We start from the raw sequence: 11,561 nt of genomic DNA on the forward strand, positions 1-11,561 counted from the left end.
CGCTGGGGATCCATTTTCTTGCTCCAACCGATGTCAGTAAAAGTTAACAATTGTCTTACCTGTGGAAAGCAAATACCTCATAGAGATTTTCATTCGTACTGCATCCCCTGTTTAGGCCCAGACTACGACGTCCCTTGCTGTCTGTTTTGTGCCTTGTTCAACTCCCGAACTATTCATTGTCGGGCTATCTTTGCAGCAAATTACTTTCGTACTTGGTCTCAGTACTCTGAAATGGCTTCGTTAAGCCATCCGACTACCGATCGTCTGAAAAAACATAAGGATAAAGACAGAGACAGACCGCATAGGTCCAGAACTGCTGACGACACTTCCATTAAGCTAGTCACCAGTCCGCGGGTACTCAGTGAGGTGCCTTCGCAGCCCCTGATACCCGCTACTTCAGATTCACAGGCCTCTACTTAGACCCATTTGGAGTCCATTATGCCGCGAGATGCTTCTTAGACTATGGAACCTGCGGATGTCTCTACCTTGGATGGGTCTGGAGCTGCTGTGCAGGCACAGACTTCTGAGGGTGTATTCAGGCCTACAGACTTGCATTTTAAACCGACGCCATCATCTTCATCCAGGCCTAAAACTCGCACCACGCTTAGAAAACCGACGTGCAAACCACAGGCTCAGGCCCATATGCCTAAATAACAAATGCTTAGAATGGCTGAAGACCTTATTACCTTAATTAGGGTAAGCTAGCCTTCCCCCTCTGAGACCTAGAAGTGATTTTCCTTCTGATCAGGAATCTGATATTTCTTCTTCTGATTACCAGGATTTGCCCTTATCTACCTATGAGGATTCTGATGCAGATGATTCCATTCCCTCTCCTTCCCCTCTAGAAGATTTTTCTTTAGGTGAAACCTTGCACACTCTTCGGGAGCATTTCTGCTGGGAAAGCCAGGATTACTCTGACTCCAAAAAGATACTTAGGGAATTCTTACTCATTCCTCAGCACAGGCCTTTAGCTATCCCTCCAGTTCTGGACATTGTAGATGATGCTTTCTTGGAATCTAGCCTTTCCCCAGATACTTTCCCTACAGCTCCCAGAAAACCTGACAGGCGAGTACCTGACTCACAAGTTCCTCTTCAAGAATCCCACTGTGGATCCATAGACCATTTCCCAAGGACCAAAAGGCATGATTAAGGCTACTGCTGCCCAAAATCCTACCCCTTCTAATAGAGATTCTAGACTAGAGCCTTAGACAGATGGGGTAAGAAAGTATACACTTCTGCTACTTTGGCCATTAGGGCTTTAAATTGCCAGTTTCACATGTTAAAGTATCAGCTTAAACAGAAAATTATGTTGATTCCTGACTGTGCTGAACACAAAGAATTACAGGATTTAATGCGTTCTGCAGAACAAGTTGGTAAACATGCTTTGCAATGTGGTTTTGATGCTTTAGAAGCATCTTGCAGGGCTGCTGTCACTGGGTCTGTACTTACAAGGCATGCTTGGCTTAAGGAGCAAAACTTGCCAGATCATGTTAAAGCTAAATTACTGGATGCTCCCTTAAACCAAGACTGCCTTTTTGGCAACAAAGCAGAAGTCCTCAAAAGGATGGAGGAAAAAAGCTAAATCTATGGAAACTGTTAAAGTACAGCCTCCCAGATTTATTAGGCATTGGCCTTCACAGAATTGGTCCTTTCCAGTCTCTTCCAGGCCTTCTCAGTCCAAACCCAGGAACAGCAGACCACCTAGGTTACAGTCTCAGGCTGTGCACAGACCTAAGCAGTGGGGGGCTCGCACTTCCAAAGCAGGGAATAGTAAGCCACCCCATATGGAAAAATGGCACAATGAGTTAACCTTAACCCTTCCAAGCCCTGCTCAACTGCCTGCTCCCTTAGGAGAAAAGCTCGCCCTGCATGCAAAAAAACTGGGAACTCATTACCCAGGACAAAAAAGGGTTTCAAACATAATTTCCCCAAGAATACAGATTCCACTTCCACACACTACCAACCCCAAACGTTGGCCAGATCTACCCCTAAATCAGTGGGCAGAGGTTAAAAAGCAGGTTCTCTCTCTAAGTATCAGGGCTATTCAACCTGTCCCAGCAGAACAAAGGGGGCAAGGTTTTTATTCAAGACTTTTCCTGGTACCCAGAAAAGACAGCTCCTGGTGTCCTGTCCTGGACCTCTCTATTCTAAACACCTTTCTGGTAATTCCAAAATTCAAAATGCTAACACTTCAACAGCTTCGTCCTATGCTAGGCAAATATGCTTGGCTGGCAACCTTACACTTAGCTTACATGCAGATTCCAGTAAGGGACTTTTGCCAGAAATACCTACGCTTCAGGGCAGGCTCCATGCACTATCAGTTCTCTGCACTTCCCTTTGGCTTATCTACTGTGCCCAGGGTATTCGCAAAGTGTCTAGCTCCAGCCATTGCGTTTTGCAGGCAGAGAAATATTCAGATATACCCATACTTGGACGATTGTCTGATTTCAGGCAGAAAGCCAGGACTTGCTATTACAACATCTGGCATTCGTAAAGAAACTGCTAACCTCACTGGGGTACACCATTAACGAAAATAAATCTCAGCTAGTACCCTGCCAACAGATTGTATTCCTGGGAGCAAGCTTGAACACAACTTCCCAGATGGCTTTCCTAACCCTGGAGAAACAAGTTTATTTGACAACCTACTTCAAACTATTGGCCACAAAACACCAGCTATCTGCAAGGAAAATTCTGCAAGCCCTAGGGTTCATGGCCTCTTGCATTCTACTAATCCCATATGCAAGACTGCATATGAGGAAACTACAATGGTATCTAAAAAGCCTATGGTGTCAACATTCTCAGGACCTGGAATCAATGATTTCTATCATTCCTTGTATAAAGACAGAGTTCCTTTGGTGGGCAGAGACCTGCTACCACAAGGGGCTTCCTTTCACTCTACCCCCTGCCGCCCAAACCCTAACAACAGATGCATCAGACTATGCATGGGGGCTCACATGGCAGGGCAGTGCATTTGGGGCAAATGGAACCCAAGATAGATGCACCTGCATATCAATCAAAAAGAAATGTTAGCTGTACAGAATTTCCTGACAGCCTTCAAAGACCGCATTCTTCCAGGACAACTATTGGTAAAGACAGACAACGCCACAGTTATGTGGTACATAAACAAGCAGGGGGGAACCCACTCGTACCCTCTCTGCAGACTAGTCGGACTAGTCATGGCTCTGTGGAACACAGCCTTGCTCTACCAAGTGTACCTACAAGCTCAATTCCTGCCAGGCAAGCTAAATTTACTGGCAGATGACTTAAGCAGAAATCTCATGGACCCACATGAACGGAAACTAGAACCAAAAATATTCAACCTCTTAAGAAACAAATGGGGGACTCCAGAGGTAGACCTGTTTGCCTCCCCTCAGAACTACCAATTGGAGAAATTCTGCACAAGGACTCCCCACAGTCAGGCTTGGAAAGTGGATTCTCTGTCCTTTACCTGGGAAAGCCTCTGGGTTTATGCCTTTCCCAGGTAAAAAGGTTCTGCTAAAGATAAAACAGGACAAGCCAAGGACAATACTGATTGCACCAAACTGGCCATGCCAGCACTTATACCCCCTGTTGCGCAGTATGACACTGCTGGAACCATAGCACCTGCCTCAGACCCCTTCCCCGCTGTCCCAGCAGCGGGCCAGATTCTGCACCCTCTGTTTCAAACCCTGAACCTTGCAGCCTGGCTAATTCCTTGAGCTCCACAGTAGCATCCCTCAGCAAGCAGGTGCTAGATGTCATTCTGTAGGCAAGGAGGCCTAGTACTAGAAAATACTATGCTAAAAAGTGGAAAAGATACTGTTCCTGGAGCCAGACCTCATATTCTTCAGTACTGAACAGAAGTTCTCCACAAGGGCCTTTTCTTCTCGTCCATTAAAATTCATGCCTCTGCCATTTCAACACATTATAATACTGAGCCACCCCTTTTCTCTCACCCCCTGCTAAAACAATTCCTTAGAGGGGCCAAAAATTTAAGACTCCCCCAGGAGAGCCCCCACTCCAGCCTGGGCCCTTAACTTTGTATTGGAAAAAGCTCACTCTCCCGCCCTTTGAGCCAGCTGCAACAGCAGAGTTGAAATTCCTTTCTTGGAAAACAGCCTTCCTTCTAGCCATCACTTCAGCAAGAAGTGTGTCCGACTTACAGGCCCTCATGGCAGTGGAACCCTTCATTATCTTCCATGCAGACAGGGTTTCCCTCAGGACCAATCCTTCCTTTATACCCAAGGTGTGGTGTCTAGTGTGGCCCTAAATCATTCCATTCATTTGCTTACTTTTTTCCCTAATCCACAAAACGAAGGGGTATGAATGCTGCATTGTCTGGATGTGCACAGACCACTTAGATTTTATTTGGACAGGACTAAGCCTCTCAGAAAATCTGAACAGCTGCTAGTTGACTGCTGCAGGGACAGGCCATTTCAAAGCAAACCATTTCCAAATGGGCAACCCCTTTGCATTCATTTCTGCTACAAGCACCATGGAAAACCTACCTCACAGGGGATAAGATCGCATTCCACCAGGGCTGCATCTACCTCTGCAACCTTTCTCAGAGGAGTCCCCTAACACGGACATCCTAGAAGCTGCTACCTGGAGCTCTGCACATACTTTCACCAAGCATTACCACATGCCTATTTTTTTTCTAAATCCAGAGCTGGTTTTGCCACTGCAGTCTTGCAGGGCTTAATAGCTGGCCGTAATGCTCTTTAACTTCCTCCTCCCTATCTTAGCTTTGGGAATCAACCCAAATGTGATGACTGCAACAGTGAAACATGAAGAACATAGTACAGTTGTGTACACTTACCATAAATGTAGATGTTAGTGTATTCACTGTTGCAGTTTTGGTTACCCTCCCTCTAGCCCCCTGACTTCTCTTGGCTCTATCTTTCCTTCTTGTTTGGTATATTTAAGTTTTTCTGGTGTATTTGCTTTTTGATGGAGGTGTACTATAACATATAATTGCTTCCTATTGTGGGGGCATTTGACATCTGGGGCAAGAAAAACTGATGTAATGGTGTCAGCTGCATGTTTTATACCCCTGATGACCTGACATCATGGAAGAAGAGACAGCATCCGACACATGAATCCAAAGACACTGGTATTTAGGCTGGCTGAGGGCTACCTGCAGGCAGATAACCTAAATGTGATGACCTGCAACAGGGAATACACTCTAACATCTACATTTATGGGAAGTGTACACAACTGTACTTTCTGGAGTTTGTGAGTTTCAGGCTTTTCAAAGAGCCAGTCCCTCCTTGGTACCTCAGTTTTATGTTGGAGGCCTAAGAAATGGCTTCCTTTAAGCAAGCATTTACTACTACCATGTGACCATTATATCAGCCAGGAGAAATTGAGTTACAAACAGTAATCTGTTTCTCATTATGTCATTTTTCACAGACATCACTTCTTTTCTACCTTAGTTGGCTTCTGAATCTAACCTAAGCCAGTGCATATGTCTGCCTTTGTTCTTTCCAAACCACTCCACAAAGTGCTTCACACCTTGGATGTGCACAGACAATTGCATATCTGATGGCTTTGATTCCATGAAGATGGAAAGGACCCCAATTGTCTGTGTGCTTTACCCAGTAGACTGGGTTCAGAGGTTTCCAGGATTACTTTGCCTAGATGGATTTCAAGTTGCATAACCTTTGTGCTTCCAACAGTCTTCCTTTACCACTTAGACCAAAAGCACATTCTACAAAGGTTGGTGTCCATATCGGATTCCTTTTTCAGGAACTCTACTCTGGATGAGATTTGTGCAGCTGTTTCTTGAGTTTCCTTGCACACCTTTGCTAAGCATCATAAGATGGGCGCAATTTCTAGAGCACTATTTTCAAAGGTCTTCTCACAAAACTACTACCCGAGAGACAAGTAGTTTGGGAATTTTGACTTGCAAGTCTGATCAGATGTACAGGATGAGTAGGATATGGTAGTTGTACACTGAATGATGGATCCTTTCATACTACTCATAGATTCATACAAGACTAACTGCCCTTGTGGGCTATTTTAAGTCTAGCTAATTACCCCAAGTGAGAATCAAACCCTGCACCTTGTGTCTGTAAGTTAAACACCTTAACCATTAAGCCAACCTGTCACCCCCCTACTCCATCTGATATGACCTCACTCCCCCACCCCTTCTTATATACAGTCCTAAATGGAACTGGAAGCCTTATTTTCCTTAGAGATGCATGGTAGGATTCTCTGCACCTTTTGTCAGCAAACTTGATTTAAGGAAACTTCACAATAAGTGACATTAATGAAAGGAAGAAGGTAAAGCTGGTCGATGCTGGAGCACTAATTTTACTAGCTTGAGGATCCACAAGTCGTATTGGACTGATGACAGTGAGAGGATCCAGTGTTATGTTAAGTGTGTAACTATTGTTTGTAAGGTTCTGGTATAACTGTATTTTTTAGTAAATTGAATTTTTTTTTTTACTCGTGTTACATGTCCTGAGTATTTGTGGTCAGGTGTATATTGCAACTAATTTGGGTATGGGTGGGGGAATCTCCTTTTTACTAAGTTTCAGGTTTTATGAAAGAAAATAGTTTGATTACTAAATGTTTTCTTCTCCACAGGACAAAGTTGTAGCTGTTCAGTTCTGCAACACTGGTCGCAGGTAAGACGGACTTTTTTTCAAGATTCACAAGACACCATGAGCAGGAAATAGTTGAAGGGTTTTCCTTTTTCTTGCTACATTTTAGTGAAGAAATGTATTTTTTTATCATGCAGATTACTAATATAATTGTCAAATGTTTATGTACTAAAACTGTGAGACTTGTTATGACGGTCTGTGTATGCAGTCAGCTGCCTTTGTCCATTGCACTTGAGGATGGACATTTTGTAAAGAGTTACACACTTCTTCTGTTTTCTAGCCTGGTACCTTGTTTGTTTCCAGTCTTCTCACCCCAGGCGACTGAACTGCTCATTTCCTGACTGATGCACTGTTGCATTATTCTTAACAGATTGGTTTTGCTTACTGATATCTGACTGAGATAACAAAGCTTCACCTTCCTGCGATGTACATATTGGTGTTGACCTCATCTCATGTACATGTCTCCAATTTTATATCCAGTGCCTGAGATCCCCAGACTCTCACCATCAACCCGAATGCAGGTTGTTGCACCTGACAGACTGTAATTGTTTGGTTGCTAGGTAAATTCGCTTTGCTTATCAGATAGTGCCCCATTGGGGATTTTCTATTTTCTTGTCTGTTTTTGGTTAATTATTGTTAGATGTCAGTGAGAGAGTATGGTAGAACAATTCTGTACAAACACTTGCACATTGTCTGCTTTGTTGAGGGCCAGAACATGACCATAAATCTTGTTCCACCTTCCAGTCTTTTATTCTGAAAAAACTCTGATCTAGGCTTTCCACTCTTAATACATTTCTTGAGACACTCCGTCTCAGGTGCTTGACCCAATCCACTATGTTGAAAGGCCCAGATGTAGGGCTCCCACCAAAGAAGAAACTTTAGAGACAGAGAGAGGATTCTTCAGGTGTTGTCTTAGAATCAGACATACCCACTGAGGTGGTTGAACCTGTGGTATGGCTATTGACTTCTCACAAGCCCTCTGTCATGACCCTGTTGAAGGCTTGTACGACTCATGAGTCTCCTCAGATGACAGAACACTACAATGAACTACCAGTCATTTGTTGGAGGGATCTCCTGGAATCCCTCAGATCCTCTGAGGGAAGAGATTCTGGGAACCTGCATAGAAATGCAACAAAGTTCAGAGCATCCTAAGCTAATTCAGATGGATCTCACCCCAGAAAAGAAAATGCAAAAACTCGCACTGCTTCACCATCTGGATTCAATGAAAGTTTTTTTTGATTTTCTGTCCATAGCTTTTCAAGGCAGTCCTGTCCCTGAAATGCCCTTCCCTTGTGACTTCTCAAACCACACCTCTGAGGAACTGTATAGGGATTCAGACCTCTCTCTAGACTACTCATCCCAGTTGCATTCTCCCGAAGAGATTTCTTCAGATGGAGACTTCCTTTCTCCAGACTCCCTCTCGGGGAGAGGGCTGCTTAGGGGAAACCTTACAGAGTACGATGAAACATTTCGAATGGCAGTCTAGATAAGTGCCTGAGATGCAAAAAGATATTACAATTTTATTGGTTATGGGTAGTCCTGGTCCCCCCCTTCCCACTGGTGTTAGAGGCTTACTTGGATGCCTTTCAGGATAATTCCTCATCTCCTGATTCTCCGCTTCCTGTGCCAAAAAGACCAGATAGCTTCTGCAAAGTTCTGGATGAACCTGAATACCTGTACAAAAATCCTGTGGCAGATCCAGCTGCAGTCTTTCTAGCTTTAGACAATCCTTCCAAGTTGCTGCCTGACACTAATGGTCTTCCTAATGACAGTTAAGCAATGGACAGGTGGGGCAAGAAAGTTTACACTTTTCCACATTACCCTTTAAGCCTATTAATTATCAAACTCAAATGACCAAATTCTTTCTTTCAGTATTGCAGTCTGTAAGCAAGAGTATTACAGAGCTGCAGACTCCAGACTTAAAACAGCTCATGCAGTCTTTAGTGGCCAAGGCTTCTCAAATAACTAAGCACATTATTAAATGTAGCTGTTGTGCAAAGCCTTGAATAGACTAGCAGCTTGGAGAATGAAAAGGGAATATGTTTTCCAAGGAGAGTCTTAAATCTTAGATTTTAATTCTTAAGGGATAGGATGGTTCCTTAACAAGGTACACCTTCTTTTCATTGACCAAGTGGAAGCTGCTGTGGAAGATGAATCATCCTACCCCTGAACACTTTAAGATTGTTCTCCAAGCTGCTAGTCTGCTCAAAGATGTGCATGGGCCAAGGCAAAACTATGAAAGATTGCCACCAAATCCTGATTCCACTGTTTCCAGGTACCACAGGAATTATCCAGCTAAATCAACCTCTTTTTTTTTTTTTTTTTTTTTTGCTGAGAGAAACTAGAACCCCTCCTAGACAAAGGAAAGCTCCCAAGAGGAGTATTCCAGAGAAAACTCCAGAGGGATACTCCTCCTGGGAGGCCTCAGTTTAGTAGCAGGTCACCAATTATTTTCTAAACAAAATAAAAAATAAAAAACCACAGAGAAAGCAAAGAACATCAACTGCAGAAGCATAAAATGTTTAATACTCCAGATACTCCAGCGCCTCTACTGATGAGCCTTTCACAGAGTGTGAAAGGCTTGTTAACCACGGTACTGACTATTTCCCCCAATCCCCACTCTGCCACTCTAGTCTCAGAAAGATTGTCTCATTTCTTGTCTGGAAAACAATCTCAGACAGGTGGGTACTAACCATTATCAAGGAGGGTTACACCACATCCTGGGAGAACAGAACAGTAACTCCAGGGGGTATCCTTCTGCCTACTCCCCACCAGATGCATCTCATACAGCCCATATACTGTCTCAAGGAACCATAGATGCAGTTCCCACATCCTGTACATGAAAGGGGTTTCATTCCAGGCTCCTATTGGTTTCCCGAAAGGAGGGTCATTGGGGACCTATCTTGGATATCTTAGGTTAAGCACTTTCTTGTGAGTACATTCTTCAAAAATGCTCTTGCAACAAACATTTCTACCTTTTCTACTCCCTCAAGCTTTAGTGGTAACCTTAGATTTGAGATGCTTACATTTGTTTCCTTCTGTCCTGCTTGCAGAAATTACCTGTTTTTTTTTTTTTTTTGTTTGTTTTTTCCAGTTTTAAGCTTTGCCCTTTGGTCTCTGTATGGCACCAAGGTCATTCAAGGTGTCTGGCCCAAGTAGTGGTTTTCTGTAGTAATCTGGGCATTCATATTCCCCGTACCTGGATGACCATCTACTCTAGGCTGTATCCAGGGAGATTTTTCTAAAGCCCCTTCATTACATGATGCAACCTTTGACATACTTGGGCTATCAACTACAAAAAATCCCAGCTCACCTCTTCCCAGCAGCTGACATTCCTGGGATTCCATCTAGACACATCTTCTATGCATGCCTCCAGTTCTCAAGAGAAGGACCTCTCTCTTGCCAGCAAGTTTCTTCTTTCCACACAGGAACACTACTCAGCTTGACAAGTTCTCAGGACTTTGGGACTTATGGCTGCCACCATCGCTATGTTACCCCTCATTTGATTACACGGTCTATATTATAAACCTGAAAGCTCTAAACAGTGAATACATGTACATTGACACACAAAGAGCGATGTACAATAATAGCGAAACACGTATTCAGCAAAAGTGAAAACACCGCACATATTTGTTTAGCCACCAGCACGATCCTGGGGATAAGGAAATGTATCATTTTCCCCACTGTAGTGCATTCTCTGAGTTGGTATATTTAAGTAGTGGGGGTGTGGGTGGGTTTGCCCCCCCCTGCAGAGTGTGTTACTTTACTTTTATTTAGTTAGTTTCAGTATACCTGCATGGCGCTACTGGTTAAACAAACATGTTTGGTGTTTTGAGTTTTGTTGAATACGTGTTTCACTGTTATTATACATTGCTCTTTTTGTCGATGTACATGTGCTCACTGTTTAGAGGTTTTGGGTTTATAATATAGATGTGATTACATATAGACGTGATTACATATGAGGCAAATACAGTGGTACAAGAAATCATTGTGGTCGCAGCACCATCTTTCTTCTTTTTTCATCTGTAAAGAAGGATTTCCTTTGTTGGAGCAACCAGGATTACACTCAGTCCAGGTCTTCCATTCATTCCAGCTGCACATAACCAAGTCGTGTTTACAGATGCCTTGGACAGGGTGTGGGGGTGGGGGGTTTGGACAGGGAACCATAGAGTTCAGGAGTAATGGCCATCCCACATAAAGTGAACAAAACACATCAACTTAAAAGAAATGAGGGCAGTTAAAGTCCTACAGAACTTCCCACATCTTTGGAAACCAGGCCTTGTTCTGGTAGGCACACAGCATAACAGAGAGGAACAAGATTCTTCCCTCTGTGCAGACTAGCACTGGAGGTTTGGCATCTAGCCTCCCAAATTAATCTGGTTCTCCCAGCCACATGCATTTTCTCCCAGCAGATTCTCTAAGCAGGGACTTGGAAGATCTCTGTGAATATTCACTGAACACAGCTGTGTTCAAGATCATGTCTATCAAATGAGGGACCCCTCAGTTTGACCTCTCTGCCTCTAATGAAAACCACCTACTACCCCTGTTATGGACAAGGACACAGACACCTCCATCTTGGAGGACATACGCCTTCTCTTACACATGGATGGGGAAGTTCCTTTAAGCATATCTCTGCTACCAAGGCTCCTCCTCAAGGTCCAGAAGGAATACTCAAAACTTCTACTTCTGGCATCATCCTGGCCAAGACAACACTGTTTTCCTCTCTTGCTTCACCTATGAAAGGGAAAGTTCAGGAGTTGTACTCTTTCACCCCATTCTTAATTCTCTCATCCTGACACTTTGGGTGACAGGATTTTAATCCCTACCAGCGACAGTTTTTCTGAAGAGGCAATTATGATTCTACAAGAAGCCCGAAAACCCAATACTAGAAAGCCTGCTTAAAACCCCCCAAGCAAGTTAAAGGGGTCTGTTAGTCAGGGTAATCCTACTCCTCAAATTTAAAAATTTATTTAA

At 43.6% G+C, this 11,561-nt stretch overlaps 1 protein-coding gene across 1 annotated transcript in view; it reads left to right on the forward strand.

Moving 5' to 3' along the window:
* The window catches only part of BRWD3 (bromodomain and WD repeat domain containing 3), a 1,896,258-nt gene that overhangs the window by 203,869 nt on the left and 1,680,828 nt on the right, over positions 1–11,561 (forward strand). Inside the window, exon 12 of the mRNA XM_044057276.1 lies at positions 6,571–6,611. Within this exon, the coding sequence (XP_043913211.1) occupies positions 6,571–6,611 (41 nt within the window). The remainder of the gene's footprint in view (positions 1–6,570; positions 6,612–11,561) is intronic.

This window comes from Protopterus annectens, chromosome 15.part0 (genome assembly GCF_019279795.1).
Source record: "Protopterus annectens isolate FY-2018-M chromosome 15.part0, PAN1.0, whole genome shotgun sequence".
Lineage (NCBI taxonomy): Eukaryota > Metazoa > Chordata > Ceratodontiformes > Protopteridae > Protopterus > Protopterus annectens.